This window comes from Squalius cephalus (genome assembly GCF_949319135.1).
Source record: "Squalius cephalus genome assembly, chromosome: 12".
In the NCBI taxonomy this organism is placed as follows: domain Eukaryota; kingdom Metazoa; phylum Chordata; class Actinopteri; order Cypriniformes; family Leuciscidae; genus Squalius; species Squalius cephalus.
The window spans coordinates 14,579,411-14,594,860 of record NC_137133.1 but is presented as its reverse complement, the minus strand read 5'-3'; the positions used below and the strand labels follow the sequence as shown (position 1 = coordinate 14,594,860).

At 37.6% G+C, this 15,450-nt stretch overlaps 1 protein-coding gene across 7 annotated transcripts in view; it reads left to right on the top strand.

Moving 5' to 3' along the window:
- suco (SUN domain containing ossification factor) overlaps window positions 1-15,450 on the top strand; it is a 52,159-nt gene that overhangs the window by 28,485 nt on the left and 8,224 nt on the right. For 6 of the 7 annotated variants that reach the window (XM_079889112.1, XM_079889113.1, XM_079889108.1 and 3 more), the window contains 12 exons: window positions 467-572; window positions 1,615-1,742; window positions 1,918-1,985; window positions 4,706-4,813; window positions 5,129-5,234; window positions 6,569-6,589; window positions 6,874-6,929; window positions 8,827-8,918; window positions 9,249-9,314; window positions 11,372-11,455; window positions 12,854-12,944; window positions 14,225-15,448. In XM_079889112.1, coding sequence (XP_079745238.1) covers window positions 467-572; window positions 1,615-1,742; window positions 1,918-1,985; window positions 4,706-4,813; window positions 5,129-5,234; window positions 6,569-6,589; window positions 6,874-6,929; window positions 8,827-8,918; window positions 9,249-9,314; window positions 11,372-11,455; window positions 12,854-12,944; window positions 14,225-15,448 — 2,150 coding nt within the window. The remainder of the gene's footprint in view (window positions 1-466; window positions 573-1,614; window positions 1,743-1,917; window positions 1,986-4,705; window positions 4,814-5,128; window positions 5,235-6,568; window positions 6,590-6,873; window positions 6,930-8,826; window positions 8,919-9,248; window positions 9,315-11,371; window positions 11,456-12,853; window positions 12,945-14,224; window positions 15,449-15,450) is intronic. The other variant, XM_079889110.1, reaches the window with a different exon arrangement.

Sequence of the window (15,450 nt, the reverse complement as noted above, 5' to 3'; positions counted from 1 at the left end):
AAATTGTATGAAAGGGGATATTTTGGTTGATGATCATATTTTTGACACTTCACTGTATTGGGCAACCGTTATCGTTTTTTTCCCCCCTTTTTTCCAGTGGTCAATTAGATAAAAGTGCATAATGCTATTTAGACCGTGTGTGTGTGTGTGTGTGTGTGTGTAATAATTCTGACCAAAACTGCATTTATTTGATCAAAAATACATTAAAAGCTGTAATATTGTAAAATATTATAATTTAGACCGTTTTCTATTTTAATATATCTTAAAATCAAATGTATTCCTGTGAAAAGCAGTATTAGAATATATTTCATATACAGTTATATGAATTCTGGACCACTACCAATTTCATTGTAGCATAATGCAGCTGAAATACAAAACAAGAAATTAACAAATTGAAAATTAGCCTAAGGACGGCTGAGTTGTCACTATAATAGAGGTTTGTTGTTTTTGGGGTTTGTTTTGGCAGGTGGTGGACCATGAGGGAGGTACAGACCCTCCGGTGCCCAGTAAAGAAGACATCCCCACCTTCGATGAGTGGAAGAAGAAAGTGATGGAAGTAGAGGAGAAGAAAAGTAAGAGATGGCACTGAGTCACGTGCATGCTCACAGAGCTGCGTGTTCATCAGAGAATCGTTGCATGCGAGGCTGTCCCCGTGTTTCTTCTGCATCAGTACACACTCACACGCACTTCCATTAGGACCCACTTCTGCTTGGTTTCACAGAGCAGTCCCTCTCTTTTCATCATGAATTTCATTCTTGTTTCCTCTGTAAATAGTTTTACAAATGCTTGCTCATATTTGTCAGTTCAGTGGCGGAAACCTCGTGCACAGTGAATGTTGCGTAACACAGTATGCACATGTATAAGCTGCTGTAATGGATTGCTTCAGTACACCGCAAAATAACAGTAACAAAACTTGACGTTCATGCTCACGGCCATCTGTGCAGTTTAACCCCTGCTTTAGAGAATCTGGGGTTTCCCAGATGATTCAGAAAGCAAAGTTAACAAGTTAACAGCCGCTAGCTTAACAGTATGTTAATTGACCCTTATCACCATTGCTTAGCGGATGCAGTGCAGCCAATAAAACTAGAGAGCTCTCAAAGAGAACTCGCTCCAGGTCCATAGAAGTTGAGTTCAAGCGAGGCTTATGCAGCCGGTATAAATAACACAAATTCAATTAGTTTCCTTAATACTGTGGGTCTGGATTGGGGCTGCTTGACGTACTACACTCACAAAACAAATTTGTTAAATCATATTTGGAAAACTAAATTATTGTCTCTGCTTTCAGTCAGTAGGGTCCACAGCTACAAAGACACGTTTAGGTTGCCTTTTCAGGTTGTTTTTTCAAGCTGTAATCAGCACAATGTTAATGAATAGCTTCTTTTCCTAAAGGTCGTCACCTTTAGGCTGTGACAGAGGTTATTGGTAGTTAAAATCCAACAGTACATGCATGCTATGCACACAGCAAGATAAGTCGTTCTTTTGTTTTCAGACCGTAATTCACAGGTAAACGCACCCACCTGCACTTTGCATGTAACGCTCATACTAAACCAACCTGATCCATGGCATAAAGCATTTGACAGATGACCTATATGTAACCTGTTTTGTTGGTTTCAGGTCAGTCTCTGCACACTTCATCAAATGGAAGCCCTCATCCAGTCAAAAAGGTTCAAAAGAATTTCAAGAATAACTACGCTTCTGTCGAATGTGGGGCCAAAATCCTCTCGGCGAACAATGAAGCCAAGGTACAGCACAAGAGGCAGCAAAACAGCATATGGGGCAGATAGACAGATGGATGGATTTAAATAGGACAATCATTTAATATCTTGTTGTTATTGTTCCTGCATCTGGGATGTTATTGATCAGCTCTAGATCAGCAATTGTCTTACATATGTGTGTCTTTGTGTATTGTGTTTTCAGAGCACATCTGCTATCCTGATGGAGAATATGGATCTGTACATGCTGAACCCCTGCAGTACCAAGATCTGGTGAGTCACTGCAGATAAAGAGAGAAAAGGACTGCAGCAGCTGCTCAGAGGCAATGAAGAAATCTGTTTTAAAGTGTCTTTTTTCCTATTGTGTAAATGGTAGTTGACATAAAATGCTATTAGGATGTTGACATGTCCCGTGGTGAGAGACGCTAATCTCCATCTGTTTTAAACCGCATTTTGCTAATGATTCTATTTTTAGGATTACATTAATTGAATTAATTAGATGCGTGCTGTATAATTAATCATATTTTAATTTGCTTATGATTTATGTCTCTTGATTAAGCATAATCTATTTATCCTGACATATCCGTTATCTTTGTAACAAGCCTCCAGGTTTCATGATTGGGGTTGCCAGATGTCAAGAGCTTAAATCCCTCTTTTCTCTAAATGGATACATTTTCTCCCAAGTGTTTTACTTAATCTTACAAACCTGGCATCTCTCTCTGCACTGCAAATAAAACGCTAATTATCTGAAAACGGCGAGTTGAGCATCTGTAGTGATCTCCATTTAGATAAACTAACGCAGCTAGTCAGTGTCCCTTCACGTGGCCGCTTGTGCAGTTTATTGTGACTAAATCTGCAAGCAAACCTTCTTATTGGTGAACTGTAATCCAAACATGAATCTTGACTATATTCTTGCTATTGTGGTTGCTGAATAAATGCACTTATGCAACATATTTGCTTCAATTTGCTTTTTTGTTGTTTAAATAGAAAAACGTTAAAATTATTTGGAATTACTGTAATTAATATTTGGATTTCACTGATTTAGCTTTTGAGAGAAGCTTCTTGTTTCACCAGTTTTCATAAGCTGTAATAAAATAAACCCCTATGTATTTTCTTGATTTTTGCTTACATGAAAGTGCAAATAAATAAATACATTTTATTTAAATGCAAAAAAGAAATTTCTCAAATCATAACAATTGTGATTAATAATTGCGATTTATAATTTGAGTCAAAAAATATTGATTATCAGTCACCGTGTTAACTATTACCATGCACCCTTAATTGGATGTTATATTAATACTAGAAAGTTCACTTGTTTTGGCTTTCAGAAAATGTCAGGTCTCCTATATATAAAAATCCTTCTTTTTTATCTTCCATTTCAGATGGAGCCTTCGCATTATGGTTTAGAAGGGGCATTGTAAATATTAATGATCTCTTCCACGATAATACTTTTGTTACTTTTTCATACCTATCAGACAAATTTAATCTTCCGAAAACTCACTTCTTTAGATACCTTCAGACTCGCGAATTCATAAGAAATAAATTCTCTCACTTTCCTCATGCACCTCAGAAACAAGAGATTGATCAAGTTTTAGAACTAAAAGTTTCTAAAGGTGCTGTTTCCAATATTTACAAAACAATTTTTTAATTTACTGCGCACTCAGATTTTTCACCCATGTCTAACATAAAGCAGAACTGGGAATTCGATCTTAATCATGTTTTTACTGATGAAGAATGGTCAAAGGTCCTTCGTCGAGTCCATACCACTTCTATTTGTGCTCGTCACTCACTAATACAGTTTAAGCTGTTACACAGAATATACTGGACGAAAGCTAAACTGTCTAAAATTTACCCGGATCTCGATCCTACGTGTGACCGATGTCGTCAAGCCCCGGCTACTCTCTTCCATACTTTTTGGCTTTGCCCAGCATTAACCTCTTTCTGGACTTCAATCTTCAAGTCAATCTCGAATGTTTTCATGTTAGATGTTGAACCCTGCCCCTTAGTGGCACTATTTGGTCTTAATCCCGCAAATGTATCTTTATCATCTTTACAGTCAAATGCTTTAGCCTTTTGCTTAATACTTGCCAAAAGGCTTATATTGTTGAACTGGAAAAATCTTCTTCCACCCAGCTATTCTCATTGGATGCATGACCTGTTGCAGTTTATTCAAATAGAAAAAATAAGATTTACCATTATTGGCAGAACAGAACATTTTCATATGATTTGGCAACCTTTTCTTTTGCATTTTAAAAAATAATATTTTTTCTATAAATAACCATTTACGAAACCATTTTTTTTGCATCTGACCCTAGCTGTTTTTGTCCTCTCTCTCGACCTTGTTTTTGTAAGAAACAGAGTACATAAAAAAGGGGAAATAAATTGTATTTGTTTTCTTGGCAGATGGCTTTGATTGGTTAAAAAAAAGGTGTAAAGGTGTTGTAAGTTTTTTTTTTTTTTTTTTTTTCTTTCTTTCCTTAGTAATATTTACAATCTTGCTGTATTTTATTTTTATTGCTACCAGATTGTACATGCATACTACATTACTAGTATTTCTACTTGTATTATTGTGTAATGTACTAGTATGTCTTGAAGCAAGCAGTTATAATCCCTAATAGTAATAAAAAAAACATTTTTGAGTCAGAGAGTAAGAAATGCATCTGTTCAATTTCAATCTGTATATTGTTGATACAAACTTTATTGTCTTCCATTTTCTCTCTGATTGGTAAAACACCAATAAAAAGAGTTAAACTAGAAAGTTCACTTGTTGCAATGTAAGAACATCTAAAAGGAACTAGTTTCAGCAAAAGAGGTGATTTTAAAAACCTTGAAAAATAAATGATCAGACATAGAACTTAAAATATACATTAAATATAAAATACACATAAAATATACAAATTTACATATATAAAATATATAACAAATTTATATATTGTTGCTGTCAAACTGACTATTAATCTCGTCCTGTTTCCTCTTTCAATCTCCCAATGCAGGTTTGTAATTGAGCTCTGTGAGCCAATCCAAGTGAAGCAGCTGGACATAGCAAACTTTGAGCTGTTCTCATCTACGCCGAAAGATTTCCTTGTGTCCATAAGTGACAGGTAACATCACTGACACAGACATACGTAGTATTCAGATTCCATAATCTGATGCGTGGACTGATCTTTCCAATGTGGATGAGTTTTTATTCTGGTAAACTGCAGCACATTTCATTAATTACAGTGATATGTAATTTGTTTAAAATCCTGCCTCACATGAAACATTGAGTAATTTGTGGTCGGTTGTGATTTTGTCGCATCACATTTTCCCATTCAGTGTGGACAGACAAATTGCTTTGTTGCTGAAATCTTATCACAATTTGCCTGGTTGGGAGACTGTTACATAAACACCAACTTTTCAACTTTTCTTGACTTAAGGTATCCGACCAATAAGTGGATCAAGCTGGGCACCTTTCACGCCCGTGATGAACGCACAGTACAGAGCTTCCCTCTGGATGAGCAACTCTATGCCAAATATGTCAAGGTAAAAGAATGTGCTCAAATGAATCAATCTTCACAAAGCTACTTGATTGTAAAATTTCCTTGAAATCTCCTTATTTCTTCTGCTCATTTTGTTGCGAGGCTATGCCCACAGCACAGTGTTGAGCGAAAGAGTCTGAGGTATTGTCAAGTTCCTGATAAATGTAGTTAAGTTGGTAGCACATCTGCTTTTAGTTAGTTATGTCTAAACACTTAATGGGAAGGATGAGAAAAGTGAATCCTATTTTTCCATAAGTAACACATTTAAGATAAAAATTATGAAAATATTTAATAAATGGAATAAAGCATGAAGTCACAGATCTGTGTACTGATGTGATACTGTAACATTTGAATCATAAACATCTTTAAATGGATCACACACATGGTTATTTCACCTATGATCTAAATAACATGGAATTACATGAACAAAGTGTGTTTTTATGGTGACTGAATAAGAGGCAGGGCAAGGGGGGACAGTTTAGTCATTTGAGAGAAGTCGTGCCCTTCCCTCAGGCCTTGGTCTCATGACTGTACTGTTCAGATCAAATCTGGGTTGTTACACGATGCTGAATACACACGTTCATGACTTGTTGTAGATTTGCATTTAAGGTCGGTGTGTCTTTATCAGTGTATAAATACTTGAGAGCATGCTAAGATTTTCTTTGCTAAAAGGCAAAAGAAATGTGCATATTCAGTTGGGGTAAACAGTCCAGTACACTGTGTGTGTGCGTGCGTGTGTGTGTATGGCGTATACAAAGTATTTAATTAAACAAAGCTGGGATACAGATTCATCCCTAATTTTTATGCGTTTTTTTTTTTTTTTTTTTTTTTTTTTTTTTTAATGAACTCCAGGGTTCCTAACTGTGCATCTTGCTTACTGCTGTGCTTTGCTGTTTCATTTTAATCTTTATTTTTCTTTTCACTCAATCTGATTTATGCGTTCTTGGATGATCATATAATTATCTGCTGTAACATGTCAAGAAGTACCAGTGATCTAAGAGTGAAATCCCATGATGCTTTGTCATTATTGAGCTGCCCTAAACCTGTTCTGTCATGTTCTGCTCGACTCTTGTGTAGTTTATTATTTGAATGTTTTCCTTTTTGTTTTTTTCATTTACTTGTTGTCTGCTCTTTTTCCCACTTTGTGGTTCTAATTGCTGTCTTTCTCTCAGTCAGCCCTCTCTCCTGCGATTGGTACCGCTGCTCAAGTTATGAAAGCAGAACAAACAAGAACAGTTCAAAATGCTCGACTTGCTACAGCATGAATCAAGTCTTTTAAACTGATCTTCCTCTCTGTTTTTCTTTGTTTCCGCTCTCTCCTGTCTTCTCCTGCATCAGATGTTCATCAAATACATCAAGGTTAGCGTTCTTTTCTCTTAGATCCTGTCAGTGCTGCTTTGGGTGGCAGGACTCACGTAGAGTAATGCATGACAGTGACAATTTCTTAAAAACAAATACACATCTTTTCTCACACTTACCAGGGAAAAATCATGCTTTGCAAATTCTCCAGCACTTCATGTGTACTATATTTTGTTGGACGTTATTGGGACGTTGGACAATGTTAGATTCAGTAAGTTGAACTGAAGTTTGGTTTTGTTTCATGACCATGTTTGAGCGTGCTTGTCTTTTTATATTTTTTGTAGGTTGAGCTGCTGTCCCATTTCGGCTCTGAACACTTCTGTCCACTCAGCCTGATCAGGTGTGTTGAATTAATGTGAATTAATTCCAGTACTGTATATTGTGTATCATCTCGTGAGTAGGTGTATCGTCACACCCCTAATAGAAAGTTTTAAGAACAGCATTTAAAGTGGACATCTTTTGTAATATTATAAATGTATTCAGTGTCACTTTTGAAAAAGTGTCTTTGCTGAATTAAAGTATTAATTTCATTCATAATACTTTTGAACAGTAGTATATGTACAACAGGCTCACAGTGTTTGCATACTTGCATGTTAGATTGTGTGTGTGTGGGGAATTTTTTGGTATGTCATGATGTGACATTTTTTTCTTTGTTTTGATAGAAAAATATTAAAACCTGCACATCAAATAGTTATACAAAAGAGTTGTTTTCCTGGAATTTTAAGAAAACGACTTGATAAGTCGATAAGTCGCACTCTTTTCAGGCTGTTGCTTCTAGGTTGTGGAATGACCTCCCACCTTCTATGCGCTCTATTGACTCTGTTGATGCCTTCAAATGCAGACTAAAGACTCATCTATTTGTTCAGGCTTTTAATTAGCTGCTTGTGGGTTGATATGATCATGTTCTGTCTATGCTTTTATTGTGTGTATTTTATGATATAAATGTTTTTGTTGTGAAGCACTTTGTGGCCTTATACCTGTGAAAGGTGCTATATAAATAAAACTTACTTACTAAGTCAAACCATTTCTCTAACCAAAGCATCCTTCGCAGCAGCAGTATTTTGTATTGAGAAACAGGTCGATTCTGATTTTACGAACCTGTACTTGCATTGGCCTTTAAATTTCATTGACTCTAAGAAAGGACACATGGCTTTATAAGGGTTTTAAAAGGCAAAGTTCTTGAGTTGAGTAGATCACTGTATTGCTTCGGGCTCCTCTCAGGTCCGTTTGCATTGGCAGGAGATTTAGTCTTGGTTGGAGGCCCATAAAGGGGCTGGTCTGGCTGCACTCTATGAGAGACATACTCTCCCACTGAAAATGAAAGAAAATGACTGTATATACTGTGAGAGGCAAGCAAAACTCTACGGCCAGATAGAAAGGAAAAAATAAAAGTCCTTTCTAAATGACCTCGTTTTTTTGTTAGAGTTCTGAGCTTAACTGAAGCTACTTTCTGATAATGGTGTTATTTTACAAGCCACATGATACAGATAATCATGTGGCAACCCTCGTGGGTGCGTACAAATCTACGGCATAACTTTTATTCCAAACTCCTACTTCCCTGTTTTCTGAGACTGGTCATTTCACTGAATATCTGTCTTTATTTTTCTTCCACTGCAATTACATCCTCTGCACGTAGAATAGAACAGGAAATAAAACATGGCTTTAAAGACCCCCACTAACCTGGGCAAAGGGCAGAGTGATTACAGTTGTTTTGTAGAAGGCAGAGATAAGTTGTGCTGATGATCACAGTGGGCTTTACGTTAATATTTCTCGTTTTGAGGCCTGACTTTCTCTTATCTGTACTGAGGCTGTGTTCTTTAAGATAATACAGAAACACTTTGTCATTTTTATAAATTAAGTGTTTACAACTCCCCTCCTATGCTGTTTTTATCCTATTTTTCATTGTTAAGGCCCTTGCACACTGAGTCCGAAATTCGCATCCGAAATTTTCACACGTTAAAAAATAAATACGACCTCACGTTATGTCAATCACGCTTGCACACTGCCTCCAAAACTTTCATCCGTCAAAAAAAAATTCGGATCAGGTTTGATTTTCTGCGTTTTTCGCATCCGTAGCAAGCATTTTGAATGGTGTTTTGGCCGTTTAAAGCCACAGATTCACGAATATTCGCGAATACGAAAAAACGCATGCGAAAATTTCGGACTCAGTGTGCAAGGACCTTTAGACTTCCAAGTATCTGATCTTTGTGTTTCTTGTGTATCATTGTGTATATCAGGGTGTTTGGCACCAGTATGGTGGAAGAGTATGACGAGATAGCCGACTCTCAGTACACCTCAGAGAGAACCGAGTATCTGGATGAAGACTATGGTGAGATCATTTCTCTGAATTCTTCCTCACAGAAAACATAAGTGCAAATTTTGATGAATGACATGGGTGACAAATGTGTACAGTACTGAACAAGCAGTGCGACGTGATGCTTAAACTTCAATACATTGACATTTATTGAATTTGGCATAATGTTTGTCCTGTAATATAATAGTAAATAATACTTTCATTCTGTAAGATGCACTACTGTATGGCAGAATTTAATTATTTAAATTAGGCAGAAGACTATATTTGTCTGTTTTCTCTTTCCCAGTTGTTCTGTGTGTCCATTGACTAATGCTGCTGTCTTAATTCCAGATTTCTTTTTTGCAGATTACCCACCCGGCTACATGCCGTCAGAGGACAAGGCATCAAAGAATCTGCTGGGCTCTGCCACAAGTATGACCTGTTCCTCCATATTCTCCTAGTGCTTTTGATTTCATGAATATATATATATATATATCAATAGGTGCCCACATATAATGATTCAGTGAAGCAGTGGTTCTCAGCTGGTTTGGCCATGGGACCCACATTTTCCCATGGTCATTAAACTAAGCTAATTTATTTCTCAAAAATGGTTGGCACACCCAAATACTGTCCCACTTTACTTAACAAACACCCAAATTGTATGACTATACTGTCACTTTTGTATAATTGTATCACTAACACTGATGAATAAGGTTAAGGCTATTAAATAGCAGTCCCAAACTATTTTTTCTTGAGCCACCACAGTCATCAAAAATAGTTACACAATACTAACATGAACTGTTAATAAAACATATGGACACTAATCCTGATGAACAGATTGAACATCATACCTGCATACGAATCCTTCCCAGCTAACACACAACGTACCAGTTGCGTAATTTATTGGTACACTTTGATAATTTAATGACTTACTAATTGACAATGTAACTACGACATTGCATGCTCTTAATTTCATTAGCTCTTTATAGTGAAGTGATATACAGCGCGCGCCGCCGTACTTGTGCACACAATTGAAGATCACAGTATAATGTCTGACAGGACAGCAAAGTTCGATCTGATGTGAGGGATGTTTACGAAAGTTACGAAAAAAACACCAGAATAATGACACTGACATATAACCTGACAGCATGTCTCCTGACCATAGATGCTGAATCAGGGCAACATGTTTTTGTCAGGGACTTACAAAAAACTGCGTCTGAAAGAAGAGTCAACAGCTTTCACACATATCTTTCAAACTAAGTCTTGTTTATTTGACTACACACTCCAATCGGTTGAGAAACACTGATTTAAATTAACCAAAGCTATACTATGACCAGAAGTGGTTAAAAATATTGACATAATAATTGTTGAAACATGTGAGGATCCCACTTTCCTCACATCAATCCGAGTTGATCATATTCCAGTTTACTCAAAGCTTCTATACCTGTTCTAACTTTAGCATTCAAGGAAATTGTCTGCCCCTGCCTCAGTTCCAAGTTCTTGTAAAACTTGTGTTTTCAATATCCAATAGAGTTTGTTGCTCAAGAAAGTAGAGAAAGTCTCCTTTCTTCCAAGCACACACACACACACACACACACACACACACACACACACACACACACACACACTTACTTGATGAACCAGTTTCCTGTTTAATTGGCTAAGCATGGAGCAGTTTCTAAATGAAACGTTTAGATGTATATTTTTTAGATCAAAGTTGTTAATTAAAAATATTAAAAATACGTTTTCGTTAAATTAAAATAAGCTGAAATAAAATACGAATATTAGAAAATTAGACACTTAGAAACTTAGATTAAAACTTAGAAAATAAATGTTTTCTTGGCCACTAGCTGAAATAAAAAGTTTCAGTTGAAGTTCTTTTATTTTAACTGAAAATAGAAATAGAGGATAGCTAAATAGAAATGAAGAAATGACAAAAGCACATAGTTACAAAGTTAAAAACGAATCTAATTCAAAATATGAATAAATACTGTAATAGTATATAAATAACACTAGCACATGCAATTAATTAAATGTTTAATGCGGTTAATGTTCTCATGACAGCAGTAACTCGTTCATTCAATTAACATTATAACACAACATTATAATGTGTGATTTACTAAAAACTGATCTTAGATGATTGGTGCACATGCACAGTGCTTTGCTAGTCCCTAAGCGGAGCACTCATTTATCAGTAAATAGTATACACAACACAATTTATTGATAATAATAAATAAGACCAAATGACATTATAACCAAAATAATAAATTGACATGTTCTACCTCACAATAAACATACTGACATGCAGACTTCCTACTTCCTCAATAATTCAAAAGTTCATCACCTTTGGGCGATTATCATCAGATTTTTAAGAGCTTTATTTTGCTTTTCTGAATGCAAAATAACATTCAGTTTGTGTGCTGCCCCAGTTGCATACATATAAATGTTATATTTGTAGTTATTTTTCTCTGGATTGTTTTTCTTTTTAGACGCCATCCTGAACATGGTAAACAACATTGCAGCAAATGTGCTAGGAGGGAAACCAGAGCTGGAGGACGGAGTTGAAATGGAAGGTACGGCCCTGATCTCTGCCTTGCGCTTGGCTATTAAAAATGCCCTGTCCTGAGTTTGTCGGGAGAAATTACTGCACTTATTTGCTCCTCTTTGCTTGGCAGCTGTTTGTGACTGGTGAGGGCTGTCACCATGCCAACAGTGCTGAAACTGTGAGGCCTGGCATTGAAAGCACGTCTTTGATGGCTTCTGTAGCTGCGCTTGCCAGAATCAGACTCTCCCAGGGTGTGTGTGTGTGTGTGTGTGTGTGTGTGTGTGTGTGCGCGTGCCCAGAGAGAGCTGCTACAAAATGCTGTTCAAACACGCATGTGGCTTTCCTAAATGCAGAAGTGAAGTTAAAAAACACTCTGCTGCGCTGTATCATGACCATAAACCGTCTAAAAGAGAAAAGACTGTTTTACGAGATATTTTTACAATGTCCCTTGAGAGATTACAGTCGAGTGAATGGCTGAAAGTTTATACTAAGTTTGTAAAAGGAAAGCATGCTATGGGCTGTTTTTTTAACTGTTAGATTGTGCTTGAGTTTTTAAAAAGTCAATACCAATATCTAGACCGTAGAGTGGTCGATAGCCAATATAATACATAATACGATTTATTGACAGCAGCAAATAAGATGTACACAAAATTTATTAACCTGACCAAATTTATACCAATAAAATGAATGGACTTTTACTTACACATACCGGCAGGCTTAGTCTTTTCATAAAAAGTCCCCTGAATATTTTGGCATCCATTTGCATTGTAACCATTATTATTTTAGAAGTTACTTTCTGGTCAATGATCCTCATAAGAGCTTTGTTTTGCTTGCCTGCATTGCAACACACACACACACACACACACACACACACACACACGTTTTCAGCTACATAAAACAACTTAATCTAAATATGATTAGCATCCCTGGCTTTCAGCAAATTAGTTATAACTACTGGGTGAATATTACATCACCTTATTAATATTCATGAGCCAGGCTAGATGGTTTCTACACCCTTTGTGGCATATGTCAGAGTTGTTTTTTATATTTATAAACTTGCATGTTAGAAAGTAACTTAATGTTTTTTACACAAATTTTCTAGATAAGGTAATCTTACTAATTCTTTATAAGGATTGACAAGAATTCATAAAATGACTGCTATTCCAAAGCTGTCTCTGGCGTGTTTTCTTTTAGATGTCCTTGTTGTTCCAGATACGTTTAATCCATGCCAAGCATTATATAATTTCAAACTTTCAGAGATCATCACCTGTTTTTAGTTAAGGGCACATTTGTATTTTTGTGTTTAATCTTGGGTACTTTTCTCTGAACAATGGCTCTTTGTGTTGAGGTTGGGCAGTGTGGATGTTCACATTCTCCTTTTCCTTTTCTCACTGTCATAATCTGTTCTTTCTCTCATCTCGCTCAGGAAACGTTTCCTCTGGGACAGAAAACGTCACCCAGGAGTCAACAGAAACCACACTCAAGCCAGATCCCACCCCCACTGAACAGCCCGCTACGTGAGTCTCATTCACACACGCTCACTTTCTCTCGCTCTCTCGCTCTCTCTCTTACACACCCCTAGTCAGCGTATTCCAGCACAGACTGGTTTGAAATGTTTGCACACATACCAAGTCAACCACTGAGTCCTTTTTCTAATACAGTTCAAGCTTATAAAACTCTAATGAACTGTAGCTGCCTCATAATCAGGCCCAGACTCAATCTGCTAAATGGAGTTTGGGATACTGCAATCTTGTTGGTAGCTGAAAGCATAATCAAATTGAATTCACAGAAAAATTTAAGTTCTATACCCTTTTACTCACCCTTTCAAACCCAACTAACGCTTTTTTGAAAATATTGCTCTACTTGGCACTTTCAGGATAGAAATAGCAATGTTTGATTAGGGTTAAAAGAATCATTTCTCAAAAGTCAAATCTTGTCAGTGTTCAGTTGATCTGGTTGCAACAGCGAGCTACTCACTTGAGTAAACATCATTAGTACATCAAGTTTTTTTTATTAATATTTATAGTAATTAAATTTTCAGTGAATATGGACGAATTTTGGTCTGTTTCTCACAAGTTTTTCATAGTACTTCATAATACTTGGAATAGAGCGCACAAGGTGAATACATATCCTATATTATATTTATTGCCAGTGTTACGGTAGTATTTTTATATACTATTGCACTTAATAATATTTTGAATTGGCTTTTATTTTTATATTTTAAAGTTTCGATTTTAGTTTAAGTTTTAGTAATTTTTTTTGTTTGTTGCTTTTGTCATTTTATTACCATTTATTTATTTTTAAATGTTTCTATATAGATTTTATTCTATATCATTTTAGTAATTGTACTAAAATATTTTTAATTTACATTTAAGTTAGTTTTTTAATTTACATTTAAGTTAGTTTTTTCATCAAGTATTTGTATTTCTTTTCAGTTTTATTACCGAAATCGATTTTAAGTAGTTTTAGTTAACAATAACCCTGGCTTTTATTCGTATTTTTTCAAGCTTTACAGCTTTTGTCCCCTATTGTTGCAATTCCTGGTCAATGTCATAGAATTTCTTCTTTTATGTTCCACAGTTAGTAATGTATTTATAATCCGGTATGATTTTCTTTCTTCTGATCAAATGATGGAATTTTCATCTTTGGGCGAATTATTCCTTGGGAGAAAAAAAAAGTTCACTGTGCTCAGATTCTGTGTGGTTGTGCTCATAACTAAGAAACAAACATTGTGCAACATTGGATAAAATTAAACAAGCGATTTGAGTAAAAACATTCTGGCTCTTTGTACCCTCAGGCTGGATATTCTTGAGTTGGATCCCACTCTAGTGAAGGAGGACTCAGAGGATCCTGTTCCTGATGCTCCTTCAGAACCTCCCTCTGAGGAGAGCCGTATCGTCATCCTCATCGAGGAGGATGAAGAGGTCACCCAGCCAACGGTGACCCTGCTGGAGGAGGAGCAAGAGGAGGAGAAAAGACTAGTGGAATTATGGGAGACAGAGAGCGCCACATATTGCGGCCACCTCTCGACTTTGTCCTGCTTGGCGTCTTTGCACGAACACTTCTACTGCTACTGTTCGGCAGCTTTAGCACTACAGCGTCAGCGTAGAGACCGCCGCCACAAAACACAGCACACACACACTGACACAGACACTCAAACTGCCCCTCAGCAGTCCCTCTCTGCCACCACCCCAACCCAAGAGCCCCCTGCGCCCTCTGAAAAACTTCCAGAAGCAGAGCGGCCCTCTCAAACACAAACCGAAAGGATTTCCCCCACTGAAACAGTGTCTGCTCCGCCTCAGTCCTCCAGTGGGGAATCTGAAGTGAGCGAGCAGGAGCTCCCACCTGAGACCATCATCTTGGAGCCCAGCCGCACCTCCACTCTTCCCCCACATAGCTTTTCCGACACCCCCACCCAAAACATTCCCGAGTCCCTTCCTGTGGGACAGCCCGTGGACCAGCGTCCGCAGTACCTGGTGGACATCCCAGAGACCCGCGCTAGCGTGAGCATCTGCAGTAGCATCCAGTCTCCCACCTCCTCTATGCTCTCCTCCACCACCACTGAAACCAGCAGCCCAGAGACGGACCCTCCCATACTGGAGCTCCCCGTCCCCACCAAAGAGCAGACAGTTCAGCCTTTGCTTACCCACACCCGCCCCGCTGACATCCCGCCTCCTACCGAACTCCCCATCCCACTTCCAGAGGCCTCAGATAACGGCAGGGCCACAGGGGTTGAAGACCCTCACCACAGTGCTGTGGCCTCTCAACCCGAGCTTTCCGAAGCTCTTCTGTCTCAACAAGAGGAGACGGTAGATGACATTCTGCTCCCGCACCGCACCGCCGGAGACTTTTATGCAGAGCAGCAGCATTCGGTGGAAATGGGACATGGGAATGGAAATGGGAATCAGGTGCATGGATCTAATCAGAAGGAATCCGTGTTCATGAGATTGAATAACAGAATTAAAGCACTGGAGATGAACATGTCCCTCAGCAGCAGATACCTGGAGGAGCTTAGCCAGAGGT